The sequence below is a fragment of the Simochromis diagramma genome, unplaced genomic scaffold, assembly GCF_900408965.1.
Source record: "Simochromis diagramma unplaced genomic scaffold, fSimDia1.1 OVJJ01000150.1, whole genome shotgun sequence".
Lineage (NCBI taxonomy): Eukaryota > Metazoa > Chordata > Actinopteri > Cichliformes > Cichlidae > Simochromis > Simochromis diagramma.
Genome location: NW_024387083.1, coordinates 1,955,834 through 1,976,098, shown reverse-complemented (window position 1 = coordinate 1,976,098; position 20,265 = coordinate 1,955,834). Strand labels below are relative to the sequence as shown.

The 20,265-nt window shown below is 40.9% G+C and overlaps 1 protein-coding gene across 1 annotated transcript; it reads left to right on the top strand.

Annotated features, from left to right (window-relative positions):
* Nucleotides 1–4,254: 4,254 nt before the first annotated feature.
* On the top strand, nucleotides 4,255–17,178 carry mcoln1b (mucolipin TRP cation channel 1b). Its single transcript, XM_040045951.1, has 13 exons — nucleotides 4,255–4,484; nucleotides 6,165–6,412; nucleotides 6,580–6,741; nucleotides 8,364–8,520; nucleotides 8,932–9,013; nucleotides 9,122–9,218; nucleotides 9,328–9,427; nucleotides 9,524–9,630; nucleotides 12,718–12,867; nucleotides 13,003–13,104; nucleotides 13,217–13,339; nucleotides 13,861–14,067; nucleotides 14,401–17,178. The coding sequence occupies exons 1-13, from the start codon at nucleotides 4,442–4,444 to the stop codon at nucleotides 14,533–14,535; spliced, it is 1,713 nt and encodes a 570-aa protein (XP_039901885.1). The 5' UTR covers nucleotides 4,255–4,441; the 3' UTR covers nucleotides 14,536–17,178.
* Nucleotides 17,179–20,265: the final 3,087 nt, after the last annotated feature.

Genomic DNA, 20,265 nt, shown 5'->3' with positions numbered 1-20,265 from the left:
AGGTACATAGTTCCCTGTAGCATTTCAAACTAACAAATTATTTCATTATAGTAATGGATGCTAATTTGTGTTCTCTGCACTGTGAAGATCATATGTGATGCTGCCAACATTATCACAAATGTGGAAGCCAACTGCTCAGCCTCTGTGAGTGGTGGTGGTGGAGGACCCCCACGTGTTTTTCGGGCCTCCGCTTTTTTTTCTGTTGGCTATAACGGGCATACAGTTAATTTGAGCATACAGAGTAAGCAAATATACGTACTTGTAATGTGCTCAGATAATTTCAATAAGTGCTTACAGAGGGGAAATTAATGTAGCCTCTAACTGCAATTGATTTACATAGGACAAACAGACCAAGCACTATGGCTCATAATACAATTACACCTTACCTGTTTGGACTATATTTTTATATTTCATTTTTACTTGCTGCCAGGAACGTTTGGGGCCTGTTGGGTTGCACCTGCGCTCAAATCACATCACAAAATCAAATGTATAAAATAAAAAATAAAATAAAATATAATAAAATAACGTGTTAAATGGGTGGAAATCCCTAGATCAATGTTTAAATTAACACTCACGCATTGACTCTGTCGGCTATGTTTTGCCATGCATGCTCCCTTTCTTTTGCAGCTGAGGCTGTGTTATTTTTTTTCCGCAAAATTTGCATGTTATCGGCATATGCTGCCATCAGAATTTCGGCCTCAAGCGCTGTAAAATACATTGACCGCGCCTTCTTTCCCTCCGTCTCCATGGTGACTCGCTTAATCTGTGCTCCACTAATCAGGGCTTTATGTATCCTCGTGCGCGCGCTTAATTTGGGGTTAAAGCAACTCCGCGTTGATTGAACTAATTGTTATCAGCCTTTCTGAAACCGAATATTCCGAGTTGGACAGTTCGGGGTTACTCAACCGTGAGTATAGTTTTTCACTCTGAGTTTTCTAAACCGGCTTCCTGAAATAGGGCCCTGATGTGGTTTTATTTTGTAGTTTTTCTTTTGTCACATATTTGCAACAGACAAAAGTTTAAAGCGTAAACATACTGCATAAACTTTCATGCCACAATGGTCACCGGAATGTAAAAAAATTAAACAAAACATTGGGGCTCTATTTGACAGCCCTTTTACACCATTTTTAAAAATATTTGATTATTATTGTTTTAGTTTACAAGCTGGCTACAGGAGGCCAACAAAGTAGAGTACCCCTGGTTATGATAATATTAAATCATAACCAACAATGAATCACCACATGATTTGTTTTTAGGGACAAAATATTTTAAGGAGACAGGTTCAAGGTTTTCCCTGCAACCCTGAGCTGGATAAGTGGGATCAAGTGGATGTATGAGTCCATGGTTTGTTTTCTATTTCATTCCAGCTCAGCCTCAGCTTTTGTTTTGTTTGTTTTTTAAATGCATTCATAATCTGGGGCTAGTAATTCTGTGCTAACAACGCAACCACCAGGCTACATCTTACAAATCTATACATTTCTTGGGCCCAGAAATTTTGCGGTGCTAAGCTGAGTTGTTTTTCTTTAAACAGCATCTGTGGAAAAGAGGAAGTAGTTTAGTGTTATTTAAAATACATTTTTGTATTTTGTGTCTTGTCATCGAGTCATTATGTAATGTAACACAAAGATGTTTACATGTTACAAATAAAAACTGGAAGGTTGTGGTTGTTTTTGATGACATGGCTGCTTTTAAGCAAACAAAAGCTGCTTAGCTTATACTAACACAGACATATTTAAAACATGCGCTGAATATTATAATTTATATTATGTCCAGAGGACATATTTGTTACACTGAGGGAAATAAATATGGTCATTTCCAGGTCTGACTGTAATGTCTATAGCAATAACTAACATTGGGTTTATTTCATTTTTTTTAAATAACAACAAATCGCAGCACTAGTGAATGTTAGTGTGTGAAGAAAGCTCCCCATTTACATGAACTAATTCAAATCTTCACGATAGATATGATTCAACCCACTGCAGCGCAGAACCATTAATATCTACAGTGTGTTCTAATTTCTAGTAAAATATTGTGTTCAACAGTATTAAACGCTGCACTGAGGTCTATCAGGACTAGGATGGGCTCTGAAACCCGAATGAATCTCTTAAAATAAACCATTCCTCTGCAGATGGTGAGTTAGCTGAATGACCATTTTACAACTCTGTAGTTTCAGCCTGGGAGCACATCTATGTTCCTAGAGCCCACCAGTAAGCAGGCTTAGGCGTGACTCCTACAACCACACAGCCCTGATGTATCTGACAGAAGCCATAATTAACCTGAAATGGACAGAGACTCGTGGGAAATTGTGTTCCAAATAAGCCATGCGGCATTAAATGCTACTGAGGAAAGCTCCGAGTATAGGTTTACAACTCATGCATTTGTGTCCCTTAATAAAAATATGAGAAGTATAAGTAAGAAGAGGAAATTGTGGTTGTTTGATTTAGTTTGGTTCTGGTGTTACCCAATATAACAAAGACATTTTGAATGCGGAAATCAGAAGTTGTGGTTGTGTGAATAGAGCTAGCATCCCTTTTGTTTCAGCCTGTATGCTAAAATAAGCTAACAGTCTGCTGACTGCTTCATATACAGACATGAGTGATATCTCTATACAGTGGCTTGCAAAAGTATTCGGCCCCCTTGAACTTTTCCACATTTTGTCACATCACAGCCACAAACATGAGTCAATTTTATTGGGATTCCACGTGAAAGACCAACATAAAGTGGTGTACATGTGAGAAGTGGAACAAAAATCATACATGATTCCGAACATTTTTTTTACAAATAAATAACTGAAAAGTGGGGTGTGTGTAATTATTCAGCCCCCTGAGTCAATACTTTGTAGAACCACCTTTTGCTGCAATTACAGCTGCTAGCCTTTTAGGGTATGTCTCTACCAGCTTTGCACATCTACAGACTGAAATCCTTTCCCATTCTTCTTTGCAAAACAGCTCCAGCTCAGTCAGATTAGATGGACAGCGTTTGTGAACAGCAGTTTTCAGATCTTGCCACAGATTCTCGATTGGATTTAGATCTGGACTTTGACTGGGCCGTTCTAACACATGGACATGTTTTGTTTTAAACCATTCCATTGTTGCCCTGGCTTTATGTTTAGGGTCGTTGTCCTGCTGGAAGGTGAACCTCCGCCCCAGTCTCAAGTCTTTTGCAGACTCCAAGAGGTTTTCTTCCAAGATTGCCCTGTATTTGGCTCCATCCATCATCCCATCAACTCTGACCAGCTTCCCTCTCCCTGCTGAAGAGAAGCACCCCCAGAGCATGATGCTGCCACCACCATATTTGACAGTGGGGATGGTGTGTTCAGAGTGATGTGCAGTGTTAGTTTTCCGCCACACATAGCGTTTTGCATTTTGGCCAAAAAGTTCCATTTTGGTCTCATCTGACCAGAGCAGCTTCTTCCACATGTTTGCTGTGTCCCCCACATGGCTTGTGGCAAACTGCAAACGGGATGTCTTATGGTTTTCTGTTAACAATGGCTTTCTTCTTGCCACTCTTCCATAAAGGCCAACTTTGTGCAGTGCACGACTAATAGTTGTCCTATGGACAGATTCCCCCACCTGAGCTGTAGATCTCTGCAGCTCGTCCAGAGTCACCATGGGCCTCTTGGCTGCATTTCTGATCAGCGCTCTCCTTGTTCGGCCTGTGAGTTTAGGTGGACGGCCTTGTCTTGGTAGGTTTACAGTTGTGCCATACTCCTTCCATTTCTGAATGATCGCTTGAACAGTGCTCTGTGGGATGATCAAGGCTTGGGAAATCTTTTTGTAGCCTAAGCCTGCTTTGAATTTCTCAATAACTTTATCCCTGACCTGTGTGGTGTGTTCTTTGGGCTTCATGGTGTTGTTGCTCCCAATATGCTCTTAGATAACCTCTGAGGCCTTCTTATTCTTCTTCTTTCATGTTTAACGGCAGCTTGCATCCAAAAATGTTGCATTACTGCCATCTCCTGGCTTTTAATCTTGCTTCACTCCTGAATCCTGAGATCCTCTTTATGAGACCAGTATTTCTCAAAAAGCGAAAAAACCCTTTCCCTTCACCATGACTTAACTTATTAACTACTTGCGCAAACGTAAGTTCTCTTCAATAAACAATAATTATTTTATCTTAAGTCTTAATTAATAAAACTGTCATAAAACATAAAACAAAACAAAAAATGAGTAATAACCGGAACATTAGCTCAACATTTGCCCTGAATTTAGTCTTCCCAGCAGCAATAGCTTACAGGCTAGGCATTAGTCACATGATGGAGTCACGTGGTCATAAGGAAGCGGCGATGTGTTTACCTATGTGTCATCCGCAGACTGCGACAGCAATCGTCTTTTATTTTACGATGTAAACAAATAATATGACCCCGCGTCTGCTCTCTACTCGCTTTTTATGAGTGTGATGTACCCTTCCGCGGCTCCTGTGCGAACGTGAATGCATCACCATGGCATCTTCTAGTTACACCTGCATCCAAGACAGCGCCACAGGTTTGGCAACATTCAGTCCTCTCTTTTATTATCTCTCTTCACCTGTATCATTCTTTATACCACGGATTGGTACGCATTTATTTGCTAGCATCATATTACGTTATTTTATTTTTCATGTATTTGTTTATTTATTTATTTTTAAAGAGGCGGGTCCATCTGTGAAAATTTGCTAAGGTGTGATATCGAACAATGAAAGAAACACGTCCGCTCCTTGTATTTATTCACAGGTGACTCGAGGCTCAAAGGATCATTCCGCCGATTTTGGACATTTAAAGTTTTATTTATTTTTATTTTTTTTTATTGTTTTGAAAATAAACGCTTTAAAGGTTTCCGCTTTGACATCTACAACCGGTGGTCCTTAAAATCGTCACAGTTAGCGAGCCCAAGATGACGTCATCGAATAGCATGGACAGTTCAGCCATGTTTGTTTTGATGATAATCACATAAAATTTTTCTACAGTCAAGCAATTTATAAAATTCTATTAAGAGACCCAGCAGGATAATTCGAATTATTTTTTATCTTATTTCGACTTTGGGGGAATTACCATTCAGATACAGTATAAATACTGCCTGTCTGTCAGTCTAGTTGAGAACATGCAGTTGCAATCAGGGGAAGACTGCTGACTTGATAGGCTTCCCTCTATGCCAGCAGGATGAGCCACAGACAGCTATTTTGCTGTTCACAGAATGCATGTTGATAAAAGTTGAGGAAGGAAAATAAAATGTCCACAAGCAACAGCGGTGACTGCAACCTTGAGAAAAGTCAATTCAAGGACTTGGCAGAGAACGGAGCTGCGAGTGTCACGTTCCTGATGTCAGACCGCTCCTGAACCAGAGATAATGTCAGAAGAGCTTACCTGGGGCACAGAACCCAAGGTGTTTGAAGTCTAGTGTGACATTTCCACAGTCTGTGGTGACTTGGGGTGCCATGTCATCTGCTGGAGTGGAGCACTTCATGCTTCTGACTGCCAAGCTTTATGGAGATGCTAATTTCCTTTTCTAGCAGGGTGCCAGTGGGTCCAAAACTACTACCAAATGGCATTTAGACACGTGCTTAATTAGCAAACCAATTCACCTGATCTGAAGGCCACACAGAATCTGTGACGTAGTGTTTAGACGGAGATGAGAAACACTTGACCCCAAACACAGACGAGCTGAAGGCAACTATCAAAGCAACCTGAGCTGCAGTGACACGTCAGCAGTGTCAAAAGCTGATCGCCTCCATGCCACAATAATTCATTATGAAGAACCAAAGAAGGATTCAGTGTATAAATAAACATGCTTTTCAGAACCTGGGCTTTTATCTGTTGTAAACTCTTTTTTATTTAATGATTTTATGTAATACTCTAATCATTAAGATACTGGATTTTTGTTTTTCAGGAGCTACAAGTGGTAATCTTGGATCATGCTTGGATCATTTTTGAGCATTTACACATTTAAACATGAAAGTTGTCCGCCAGCGTTAGCTTGGTTATACTAAGCTGTGAAATTGCACCACATACAGGAAGGGAGACCAGCTAACACTGCTAAGTAACAGAATTAAAGACACTCTCCAACCACTTTTCCAGGATAAAAGGGGTTAATTCATATTGTCACTTGTTAGTAACCCAGCAATGTCTAATGTCTTGAGTACCTCTTTAATGCTGAGCTTCTTTCCAAAATGAATGATTTTATTAACAGAGAAGGACAAGCTGCTCTCCTCTGTATCAGGCTATGGCTCCCAGGATCTTCTTGGAAGTGGCAGCTCCCGCCCTCCTACCCTGGTGGGCTCCAAGCTCCTCCAGCAGGAGGAAGAAGGAGAGGAGGAGGCCCTGAGGAGGAAACTCAAGTATTTCTTCATGAGCCCTTGTGACAAGTATCATGCAAAGGGGCGCAAGCCTTTCAAACTTGGCCTGCAGCTGCTGAAAATCATCATTGTGACTGTGCAGGTAGATACAGCCCTTTGATTTAACATGAATACTCTGTAGGCTCAGAATGCAAATACCCAATCATGTCCTGTGTTTTATTCTAACTGTGCAGCGACTGCTTCTCTGCATTTGCCCGAGTGTTTCAGCTCATTTGTCTTGTGCCTGTGCTCTCTGGCTCTGTCTATTAGTTGGTGATGTTTGGACTGAGTAACCAGATGGTTGTGACGTTTCAAGAGGAAAACACAGCGGCATTCAAGCACCTTTTCCTGAAGGGCTACAAGGACAAGATTCCCCACGCTGTCCACACACAGATGGAGATGTGCAGCCACATCAACTTTACCATAGAGCAGGTAGCCTGCTAATAACCATTTTAAGAGACATTTTGAGATCTCTTGATTTATTATTATGACCAGAATTTTGTTTAATATGATTTTTTTAATGATTTTTTTAAGCCATGCATACATTAGATATGCTTGATATTAATAAGTGTTTTTTCATGGTATTATTACTTACAATGGACCCTAATACACTGTTGTAACACTGACTGCAGATTTCCACTCCACACAAAAACCCAAAAAAACAAAGGTCAATCATAGGCTTGAGGGGAAAACAGGACTACTGCAAAGCTAGCTGAGCTATTATCTTTAGCAGTTGTATTGTTCACAATGTTTACTAGCTTAGCTTAGAATTGAGTGTGTGAATAAGCGCAGAAACACAGACTGCAAATGACGTCTGTTTGTCTGCATTTGCAGACAATGAAGAAGTGGATGTAGTAGTTAGATGGAAAAAGTTGCTGCTGTAGGTTATGCACAGTAACAGATGTGGGTGGGGGGAAGTCAGTCCAATAGAGTATCCCAATATTTTTGACATTGATCACTACAGGAACACCAAATATTGAGATTTTATTAAATACATTAAATTAGTCTACGAGCGAGAAGGCTCATCTCATGCGCCACCATCCTGAGATGTTGTTAGCCAAGCAAACTTACATTAAATGGGCTCAACTGAAAAACCATCCAACACTGAACACACTCAGCTTGTTAAAGCTACCTCCTAATTAAGAGCAAGCTAATGGCTCAGTCACATGACCACAAATAGGAAAGCAACCTCCTTGCATCCATAAAAAAAGCAGCGGCTGCCTGGTGATTGTATAGATTTTTTTCGCATTCTGCAACTGATTGCACAGGTCGCCCAACAGGAGGCAACCTTTCTGCAAACAGTTTCAGTCTTACTTGGACTGACTGCAGTCACTCTCAGAGAGATCATTGAAGGTTTGCAAATAACTGCTGTCTAATTTATAAAAGCAGAAATGTTGCCAACATGTTGCCATCAGTCTGAATGACTCTTTGTCAATGAAAACAACTCAAGTGGGCTTGACTCAACTGGTTGGCAGCTGGTTGTATTGTGGTTATATTCCTGTAGAACAGGAACATTACTGAGCGCAGTTAAATATACATTCCTGTTAAATGTGAATTTCTGTTTATGTAGACAGCAACAGATGCGATTTCAGAGAATTTATCACAGTTATTTGGTGTATTACCAGAAACACTTTGCATGCAATTGCAGATTGAATCTTATGGCAACATTAATGCAGGTTTTAGTGACAGTGCTTGTAATCTCAAATTAAAGTAAAATAACTTCATTGTATTGTGTAAAAAAAGATATTGACAAAGTTCAACTTGGTGATAAATTGTAACATATCTTATTCCATACCAAGCACATAACACAAAGTTAATAAATGTGATAAAAATGCAATAATATTTTGGGGTGTCTGGTGATTTCCACCTCTAGTAATTGAGACATATTTCTGGAAAGAGATGCCGCTGTCGTGTTGCCATCCTGACTGAACAGCGTTCTTTTTAGTGAGAGCTTCATTGTTACTTTCTGAACGTGAAAAGTTTAACATCGCATAAAGAAGACAGATGTTTTCTCGAGCTTAATTCCACCTCTCGGCTTCTCTTTCCCACTTCAGTACTTGGCTCTACCTCAGATCTCACTGGGACGGTACGCTTATGTGCCGGGTGTCGGCGTTAACGGAAGCGCGCTCTCCCTCTGTCAGAGGTACTTTAGGAGGGGCACCATCGACCCCGTCAATGACACGTTTGACATCGACCCACATGTTGTCACAGGTAGGATAATCCTTTTGATTTTGTTTTTCTTTATGTTTTAAAGTCTACTTGTTTGTTACACGTTTGTCTGCACATTCTTCAAGTGCCAGTATTTCCCTTAAGGAACCAATAGTGTCAGTGAGTCACTGTGTTATTGCTCCAGTGCCCTGCAACTGTGCCCTACTTTTAAAGACTTGAGTCCTGTAATGAAAAACACAGACCTTTTTTTTTTTCCACTTTAGTAGCAAAATACTGTGTCCGGTCCTGGGAAAGGGGTTATTTGCGCACATCTGCTGATTTGGCAGATGGCTATGGCTAATGCATGATAAATGTAGTGGTAAAAATAAACCGTGGTGTGGCATTCATGTGATATGGAAAAAATCATGTATGACTTAGTTCCTCTTTTGCTATTTCTGATTTTCCTTTTTCCAGATTGTATTGGACTGGACCCACTGACGTACAGCGCTGCTCCAGGAAACAGTGACTACAAGAATTTCACTCTCCTGTTTTACAAGTTAGAGACTCTGTTATGTTTGTGTGTTTTGGTATTAAAGAGGTATTACTTTTCTTTGCAATGTGAATTCTGCACATTGAATCCTCAGCATGTCTCTTTCCTCCCCAGGCTGATCAATGTCACCATTGACTTCCAGCTGAAGGCCATCAACATTCAGACCATTATAAATAATGAAATCCCGGACTGCTACACCTTTGCTATCACAGTGAGCTCCTCTATGATCTCAAATTCAGTCAACATCCCACAGAATAGAAAAACTAAAAATGTTGTTTTTTACATGCTAATTGTTACGTGGTTCATGCTTTTGTCGTCAGATTGTGATGGATAACAGGGCGCACAGCGGTAAAGTTACGATCAGTCTTCAGAACCGTGCCTCCATTAAGGAGTGTAAAGACCCTAATGTGACTGGACGTGGTGAGTGACTGGTGGTTAGGGGTGATATTTATTTACCTGCCGCTTCATTTATTTTAATTGCCTTTGATCCCTTTTATTTCTGTCCTCTTTTTTCAGCCGAGAATTATGCGCAGGAGTTCTTTGATGTGCTGGTGGCCATCGTCTGCGTGCTGTCCTTGCTGCTGTGTGGACGCTCCATCCTCAGAGGCATCCTCCTGCAGCATGTAAGAAAACTGGCCAATAATTTCTGTATTTTTTTGTTTTTGTGATGTTAGCCTATGAAATGTATATTTTGAAATGGATATTGCACATAGCACGACTGACATTGCCTTTTTGAAGCCTTGGGTTTGGCATTTTGGCCGTCTCAATGTTTGCCTCTTTTGGACGTGAGAACATATAACCTTACTTGGACAGGAGAACAGAGTGATAGGTTATCAGTCAACATTACCTAGCTTGGATACCAAGATGCATCCATAGACTGCATGGGCCCTTTGCACAGACACAAATACCTGTTAAATAGTGTTCAATGACCTACAAAAGTGGAGCTCAGATAAGGACAGGCTGTTTGTGTATGTAACTGCACAGTAATGCACGAACACCATGAACACAAAAAAGGAAGTGAAGCCTGGTCAAAAGAACCTTCCTGCCAGACTGTCTAGCTTTTTTAATAATGCATACATTAAGTCTTAATACAATTTACAGTACTGAGTCTTGTCTCTTACAGCAAAAGTCTATTTTTATTTATATTTTGCTTTCAAGGAGACAGACTAGTAGTTTTGAGCGATAGTTCTCAAGGATTTCTTTCTTCTTTGGACATTCGCTGATTTTTCACTTCTTTTTAGTTCCGTCCTTGTACCTGACCATTTTAAGAGTATTTTTTTTTCTTTGTTAAGAAATACTGACCTATGAGAAAGTCACCTAACTCAAGGGATGAGCAGGTGTTGTCTCTGCACACCAAAAAACAGTTTGTTCCAATTTCTTTAGCTGAGTCTATGAAAAATATCACAGTTTTGTGATGAACACAAAACCATATTTTTATATCAACAAGGTGATTCCCGGAGATCTATTAGTGGAAAACGTTCCCTATCTTGGCATGCTGCGCAGTCACTTAAAACACTGAGGAAACTGGACAAGTGTAAGACAAAAAGGGAAGTATCAGGCCTAAAAACCTGTCTACAGCAGCTCAACAGTATCTGAAAATCGTGTCTTAACCTCCTAAGACCTGAACTCTTTCATGACATGTATTTTCAGTTTCTCTTTGCTATTTGGGCTGATTGGAACCTGATGAATGTAAAAAAAAAGAATTACCGGGGGGGGGTTGTTTTTGTTTTTTACCTGATTTTTGTTTCTGAGAAAAATGAGATCCACATAAGAGGACATTTGCCTTAGATTTTGATAGAACAGTGGCAGTGTCTTTTATCCTGTCTTCCTTCTCTCACCCCAACCGGTCGCAGCAGATGGCCGCCCCTCCCTGAGCCTGGTTCTGCCGGAGGTTTCTTCCTGTTAAAAGGGAGTTTTTCCTTCCCACTGTTGCCAAAGTGCTTGCTCATAGGGGGTCATATGATTGTTGGGTTTTTCTCTGTATCTATGAAGCGCCTTGAGGCGACTTTTGTTGTGATTTGGCGCTATATAAATAAAATTGAATTGAATTGAATAGTGTACTCGTAAGTGGATATCAGGCCGTTGTAGAGCAAAATTTAATACTTTGGTCTAGACAACCCAAAATGTGATATCCGCATATGTGGACGCCAGGTCCTAGGAGGTTACGAAGTATGAAAAAATTCCAGCACAGACCTTCCACAGTACCTGAGAGATGCATCAGGTCCTTTATCCAAATTTGAAAATTTTGGTTCAAATGCTCATCAGTATGTACAAAGGAGGTCAGGAGAGAGGTACAACAATGAGTCTCTACAACTGTAAAGCATGGTGGAGGCTCTGCCCTGGTTTGGGCTGCATGTCAGCCAGTGATGTTGGATATCTCGTCAAAAACCGATGAAATTACGAACATAGAAAAGTGACATCATCATCATGTTTTGATCCGCCATTGTTCAAGCATCTGATTGGCAACAGCTTCATTGTTCAGTATGACAAAGATCCCAAACACGCTGCTAGTGTAGCATACCTGGTCATACATGGTCATACCATTGGCTTATCTACTCTATTTCCATGTATGTTTGCACATGTTTCAATAAAGTTTTGCACCTATTTTACTCACAAAATATAAACCAAAAAAAAGAGGGGTGACTCAAGACTTTAGCACAGTAATGGAAATGGGTGAGATATTTCCAAATTTAGGAGGAAAATATGCTACAGAGACCAAAAGGAGGCTGTAAAAAGTTTCACTTCTCCTCTGATGTCTTTCAAAATGGGACCCCAAGTGGACTGACTGCTTGAAGTTGCAACTTTTGTTGAGGTACTAATTAAGAGTCTGCATTGCACTCGTACACTTTATGGATAACTTAGCACTTCTCCCTCTCATCCAAATACAATCGCATTGGTTACATTAAAGCCTCAAATCGGAGTCTAAAACCAGTGGGTGAAACACATCTTTCACAGTGTCTGTGGAAGTGAACCCTTTTTACAGCCAGCCTCAAGTGTCATTTGGGGAACTGTAGTTTCTTATGGTGTCATATTAACAACCAAATGAGGACACATAAAAAATATTGCCAAGAGCAGATGTCCCTAATATGGCCATCTCAGGTACACAGCACTACCTGTGAGCACATAAGCCCCGCCCACCTGCTGTTAAGATCTTCTGTTTTTCACAAGCAGCCAATCAGAAGAAAGTTGGCTTAAAGGTAGAAGCAAAAAAGTTTCAGTGGATGAACTGAAGTGCTGCAAAGAGACCCAGGATGAGATGAATTGTTCTGAACAGCAAATCGTGCAAAATGAAAACCTCAGAAAAAAAAATATCGAGCCGCAAATGAGCTTTCAAATCTTTATCATTACATTTCTCAAGGGTGCAGTGTATCAAGTTAGTCATCGTGCGTGAAATGTGATTACAGAAGTTCCGATTTTTGCTTGCCACCGTGAAAGATGAGGCTGGTCTGCACTGCTCGCTCTGCTGGATTGTCATTTTTCTAAGCGCTTGCCTGGAGGCCGTGGCGCTAATGAGATCACAGCAAAACTTACATCCTGCAATACAAACACTGTTGCCCCCTGATGCCATATATTCAACACATATAATTTCATAATGATAACAGTCACGCAGGCAAAGAGAAGTAGTTAAATGCCTTTCACGGTCTCCCAGTTTTCCGGTTGTGTGTATCACATTTAAAGCCCCATTGATCATCTCCCATCTCCTTACCCAGGAGTACGTGCAGTTTTTCAATCACAAACTGGGCCGCAGCGTGAGCTGGGGAGACAGGATGGAGTTCATCAACGGCTGGTACATTCTGCTCATCGTCAGTGACACGTTCACCATCATCGGCAGCTTCATCAAAATTGGGATAGAGTCCAAGGTAACAAGATGTGAGAGGGTGTGCAGCTTTGTGCACACTGTAAAAGAAGCTTCTTTATTTATTCACCTACTGAGATGTAAAATTCCCAGTTTTCAGTAAGTTATGATAAGTAATGATGTCTTCCTTGTGATGCAGAATCTGTCATCATATGATGTTTGTGGGATCTTGCTGGGAACATCCACTCTGCTGGTGTGGGTGGGAGTCATCCGCTACCTCAGCTTCTTTCAGAAATACAATGTATGTCAAGCACACACACACAAATATGGAAAATATTATTTAACACAATTTTTTTTATATAATATTTTAAAATGTATTTACAGTTAGTTAATTTGGTCTCTTTCTCCCACAGATCCTGATTGTGACTCTAAGAGCTGCTTTTCCCAATGTCATCCGCTTCTGCTGCTGTGCGGCCGCCATTTATTTGGGATATTGCTTCTGTGGCTGGATAGTGCTGGGGCCCTACCATGCAAAGGTAATGCACGGACACACAGCTGTGTCTCTAAGCAGGAGTGAGCAGGCGTGAGTCACTCAGAGCAGAATTGCATGTCAGAGCATCCTAATTATGATAAACTGCCTCCCAGCATGTCATTTTTTAGCTATGTATAATTAATGGGAGGAGAAAATTGATAGTTATTAAATATGAATCAGGCAGCATTTTGTTAGGATATTGCTTTTTGCATGCAAGCAAAATAATGTAATCAATTCTGGTGGAAATATATGGAGGGCCAGCTTTCCTGAAATTAAAAACAAAATGAATAAAATGAAATAATTAAATGACTCAACAAAAAAATAAATATGCTAATATGTGCATCAAAAATACCGTACATTACCTAATTCAATGAATGTGAAATTAATTGATATTTGCCTTTCACACAGAAACATTCTCTAGAAGTCAATTTTGTAGTCCATGCCAAAAAGATAAATAAAAACACTGAAAGACTGCAAAACTTTATTTTTTAAATGATTGTGCTAACTTGGACTCCATGTATCCAGTTTCGCTCCCTGTCCATGGTGTCAGAGTGCCTGTTTTCTCTGATCAATGGAGACGACATGTTTGTAACATTCGCTGAGATGGAGCACAGCGGCACGCTGGTGTGGACCTTCAGCCAGATCTACCTTTACACCTTCATCTCCCTCTTCATCTACATGGTGCTGTCACTCTTCATCGCACTCATCACCGGAGCTTATGACACCATCATGGTACAGTTGCTGCTTTGTTTCTTTATTATACTGTTGGGTGGTGGTTTGAGTGCTTTTTCTAATCATATGAATTGGGTTACAGAAATGCTAAAATCTAAAAACAAAATTTTTTCCCATCAACGTCTCCTCTACTTTGCCAATTTCCCAGTGCCAATCTGCTAAATCAAGATAATGATCATACTTATTGGTTAATACTGGTAAATGTGATCCTACATTAATGCAGGATACTTGTGCAGTTATGTATTGATTTATTTTTACTGAAAAATACGGGGACTTTATTTAGTAAGTGACAATAGCAGTTTGAAAATTTGCAGCTTTTTTGTCTTCCTGCAGGCCCAAACACAGGAGCAGGCACACATCACAGATCTACATGCATTCATTGCACAGTGCACGGACACGCCCAGTTCTGGCAAGTTCCGTGCACCCGAAGCCTCATCGTGCTCCTTCCTCTGCTGCTGTGAGTGGTGAGGACAGTGACCTAGTAGAAGCACAGAGGGAGTAAGCAGTGTGTACATTGAAGGACATGGGAGTCTTTCTTTCCCTCCATCTTTAAAGCACCATATTTCCACTCCAGTAGCTGACTGCTATTCCACTCCTTTTTCCAGACACCCAGCAAAGAGGGACGATTAACATCTTGAGGCAGAACTGAGTGACCTTGGACTACTTTGTCCCCTGCTGACCCTGTTTGAATTTTGCATTTTAATTTGTGCTGGAACGGTAGATTGCACTGAACACTTAAAGGCCCAATTACCTGCTTCAGCTTTTGTACTGTACTGTATGAATAATTTATTGTCTTTCTGACTTGTCAGGTTGGTCAGGCTTTGATGGCTAGAAGCATAATGTCGGTAAACAAAGGCTGGACACCGGGTCTGTCGGGTCAAATTAGGATGCATTTTCGCTTGAATGATCCACCATTTACAGGGTTTTCATGATCATTTTATTGTTCGCATGGCTACTTAGGCAAAAGGATTTTCATACGTCTTGATTATGTAAATATATGTATGTCTTGTGGAATTTAGGCATACGGGTGAAGTCAGGCAAACTGGAAAAAAAAAAGATTGATCATTAACTGCAGTACATGTGCTTTGGCTAACAGTCAAGGCCATTCTTTCACTCCAGTTCAGTTTTCTTGCTCCTCATCTCCATTGTTCACGTCCTCCTGTGACTGGAAGGAGATGATAGCCGTGCGAGGAAGGACAAGCCCTACGGCCAACCGGCTAGTCATCAATATGTATGAACCGTTTTCGCTATAAGGTGGCAGGTGTAGGTCTGTGCTAATGCCCTGCAAGGCAGGGTGTGCTTTGCTAGAACATGTGAGGTTAATGTGCTGCCTTACAAACACACAGTAACTACTGAAAATGATAAATAATTTTATGGCTTTTTATGTTAATTGGTAGTAGACCTTTTTCACAGCAGCCTTTTTAGCAATGAAATATGTAAATGTAGGCATTGTCTAATAACATCAGTGATTTTTTTTTCCCCCCTTAATACCTGCATTTATGTTTATATTTAATGTCAGAATGGCTGCACTAAAAAAATCTTTAAATTTGTTGTAGCTGTTAGACTAAGAAAAAAATGAAGGAAAAAAATGAAGGAGACTATTCAGTACCCAAATGAATTTTTGATTCCCCTTCCCTCTCTTGTTCTTTTCAGCCAGTGACTTTTAATGGTTTAAAAATACATTCAAATGTTTGATTTAAATGTAGCTTAACCACGTGATCTCACAGGAATTGCTCTGGTTCTGTTTACTGCTACTCTGCTAAGCTAGGCTAATTTTGTTTTAGTGGCATTTGTTTAGCCGGTAATGTTTTCTCACCCCTCCCCATTACAGTATTGACTTATTTTTGTATAGTTCAGTTACTAAGATGCCTGAATATCAAAACTGAATTTTCATTTTCTTGTAAATGAGAAGAAGTTGGCTAAATTTGCTTTAACTAAGGCAGTTTTGGCTAGTAGCTTTTATAGCTACGTTACAGTCACAAGATTTTGGTTTTAACTGTTCTTGTTCATTTTTACTCTTTCCCCCCTCATTTCTTTCCTAATTACACAGCTGTACAGTATAACAATATTACAGGGAAAATCTCCAAAAGTCAAATGCCAGTCCAAAAATCTTCCTTTCTAATATTTCTTGAAATATATAGCTAATACTTTTTGTCTTTGTATGCTAGTTTGGATTGTAAGCAGCATAGTTGTGTCTCTATTTTATATAATGGTTCACTTAGACTCTTTCTGTTGAAGCTATGTGGGAAATGGCTCCATTATTTTATTCATGAATGGATAAGGACATCTCTTGAAGTACCTATATAAACTTGAAGTAGTGGTGAAGATGCAGTATGCTGCATAGGGTGATATGAACGGCTTTCAGTGCACAAAAACTGGATCAGAACAACAGTAACAAGGGGGTTTTGAAATGCAACAGATATCTGGCATTTGTATTATTTTTAATGTGAACTGATTTGTTTTCTTTGATATTGTTTACAATTATAAAGAGGGGTTGTTTTTTTTAAATGGCATTTCTGCAGACGTATTTATTTCCTCTTAATTAAAGACCGATGCACAACCTAGAATAGTGATATAATGTGCCACATAGGAGTTGTATATCACAGTGGAACAATGCACTATAAATGCAACATGTTTGTTAGTGTTCTCCTGACACTTGTGGAAAAGCTCTTTAAGTCTGTTTTGATTTAATGGGAACAGCTGTGCATTGTGTTTATTTGGCTGCTTTTTTTTCATGCTGTCTTAATTATTTTTTACCTAATTTTGAGAAAGTGCAAGATTGCCAGTCTGAGGAATTTGTACAGGTTTTTACTTTCTTTTTTGTGAAGATGGTGTCTTCTGAACGCAAAATAAAAAAGAATATAAAAAATGTCGTGGCTCGGTCAGCACTGATGACATCTCTTGGATTAATCCTAAATAAATTGGGCAATTTATGTGAATGAAAACAAATAACACAATATTTTCATTTCAAAATGTCTGAAACTTAGCAGCTGCAAAGTTTAAAAAATAAACACTTGCACTGCAGTCTGATGAACTTGTGCTGTGTTGTGGTAGTCTGGCACCACTAGAGGGAGAGAGCAGGCTCTTGTCTGAAGCCAACTGCCAACCAGTCACAGGAAATCTATGCAATACGAAGCAATAAGGAAATAACAGGAAGCCAAAACACAGGCACTTTGGTGGACAAGAGTGGGGGGATAAAACATCACCCTTATAAAAGCTAAATTACGCTGAGTAGAGTACTTAAAACTTTGAGTCTGCCATAATCACAAACTACCTTGCAACTCAGCATGAAATAAATAGAGGAAGCGGGCAGCTGTTTCAGCTAAATCAAAACCACACAGTGAAGATGGGAAGTAGATAGCATGTGATAGACTAAGATCAAAGCAGATGCTCCTCTTAGTGAGGTGAGCTGCTACAGCTTTCCAATATCCTCAGAACCTGCATCAATTATTCACTCAAAGATGCAGCCAAGGGCTGGCTGAGGAACTGGCCAGCCTGCTCTTAACATCATCAGATTTTAGCCTGGAGCTGATTAAACAGTCCCAAAGAGAAAGCAGGCTGCAGGGCGAAGCCTTGCAAATGGCTTCTACCTGGTCAACTATATTTGGCATGCAAATATAGTTGACCAGGGCCTTTTTGAATAAAGGACCAGAGCAAAAACCACAGTGGATATGAATCCTTGCAACGAGATATGACTGTCACTATCATCACCATCGTGCTCTGTGGGCGACAGATACACACAAAAGAACACGCCTGCTGTGTGATGATGGCGCGTTAATGAGGGTCTCGTTGCCTTCCTTCATCACATGTTGCCTTTTAGTGGCTGTAGAAGCATCCTGTATGTTAATGACATGCAGTGCTGGCACGTTGTTGTCTTCAGGGAGTCCACGCTGTGCACAGAGAGCAGCAGCTGCACTGGCGTGCACTAACCTGCATCCACTTGGTATTTGTTCACACGTACACACCCTGTTTGTGAGATAATGATATTCATGCTATTGGAGTGTGAAGTGCTGTGCAGGGTGATCGCTCTCATGCATTTGGGAGACACTTGTCTGAAAAGGGGGTTGATTTGTGAATATCTTTAGGGGAAAATAAAGGGTGTGTCTCTTAGTGCCAGCTGCTTTCCTGGGTGGCTCGAGAGGGCTGGCAGCAGTGGTGTGCTATACTGCAGATTTTGATATTGATCAGATAACAAATAAATGGCGCCGGTGTTGCCGATACCATTACCGATGATTTTTACTCATAAAGACAGCTTATGTACAGGAGAGCAGTGCGCCATGATTTATGAGATGAGGTTTATTTTTCAAAACAAAGGACAAATGTGCAAATTCTGAGCCTACATGTTGCTGCTCAGTACCGCCGAGTCATGTGACTGCACCACAACTAAAAAAAGCAGAGCAGGGAGGAGAGGGCAGCGCAAAGTGTGCCAGCAGGAGAGGAGCGGTGTTTGCACAGACATGTCTCCTTCTGAAATTAGAGGAGACAAATAAGCTAAAGCATCGATCATGTTGTGATGATATCGATCTAATACCAATACCGGTGTTGGTATCGATACTATCGACATTTGGATCAATCCGTCCAACCCCTAACTTGCAGGCGGTTCAGGCATCCCAGAAGTATCATCACACCAAACCCTAACCCCATAACCCTAACCACAACCACATTCAAACCCCCAACCCTAACCCCGACCCGTTTTTGTTTGTTTTTTCCACATTGGAAATCTATGACATCATAACAACATGACTGGTGACTTGCACTGCTGAACCTGGACCAACATTAATTATAATGACACAGGGACGACACCAACACTGGGATGCATCAGATACACTCGAGATTCAGACCTCTGTGCAATCTGACTGCTACATGCTGGAATATGTGAAACACAATTAGAGCATGCCTGTATCTGCTGCTTGTTAAATAACTAATGTGTTGTGTAAGAGTTTTGCAAAAAAGGTAGCAGACTCTTGACCAGCGGCCAGATTTGTTTGGTTTTTGTTGATGGGGGGGCTTGACTGAGCGCCAGCCCCTTTTGTGCTGCAGCCGCCCCAGCTGGACTGCGGGCTGTGTGGACAAAAAAACAATGAGGTAAATAACACGGGAACTGTGCAGCAGGGTACACGGCCCTGCCTCTTCCTGTCTCCGGTGCCGCACACCACCGCCTTCCTCTCTTTGTTGCACCCGGTTAACCATGCCAATACGTCCGTCAGCATCAACTTAGCAGGCATCGAACGCACCCGAGTCCCTGCCTTCTTCCTGGTCTCCTTCCGTTTAGTTGCATTCTTTATTGACGCGACAAAATTCACACATTTCTACAGTATGTGGCTGTAATCTTCATCTGTCATTTGAATAAACAAAACAAAAAACCAACTAACTAATCTTGCAGGATTTCTTGTTGGTGTGAGACAACACAACACACCCTCTTCAAACAGACAAATCTGAGGTCAATCCACTTTGCAGGAAGAGAAACAAAGCTTCCTCTGGACATCTGATCGAGAGGGATAAAGGGTGAGAACAGGTTTTCATGCAAGCAGGTGATCGGCGCAGTGTCATACATCGAGTCGTACGTTTCCGCCCTGAGCTCAGGCGAGAAACACAAGCCTAAATAAATCTCACCTCTGCAGCACTTGGAAAAGGAAGAGCACACCACAGGCTGGACATGAAAAGAAACCTATCTTAGAACAGACCAGCACACAAAAGCCTGGCTCATGCAGACAGGAGGCAGGCGGCTGCTGGGAGCTAAGCAGCAGAGGCAGCAGCAGCAGCAGCAGACAGGCAGACAGACAGACAGACAGGCGGCATGCCCACCCAGACTGTGTCTGATGAAAAGCTCTGTTCTGGTGAAGAGCACGCTGCACAAGAAACAAAAGCTTTTCAGGGAATGAAACAATGCCCTCCGGTATCTGTTTGTGACTTGAGAGAAAACGTGCAACTTTAACCAAAAGCCAGACACACTCTACGCTCTGCTCTTTAGTTGCCTTTTCCTTTCCCGCTGGCTGCCTCACCCTTTTCAATTAGTGTCATCCAATTTGAGATTTGTTCGCTCCAACTGGGACAGGCTGACGCGACGGGCAGGTGGGCATTTGGGATCTGGCTGGTGGAAATGTGACTTTGAGGACAAAAGAATGTTCAAGACCTTCCGGAAAAAACAAAAGAAATGTAATTTCAATTTGGAAACGCCTTGTGGGAGATGAACCTGTT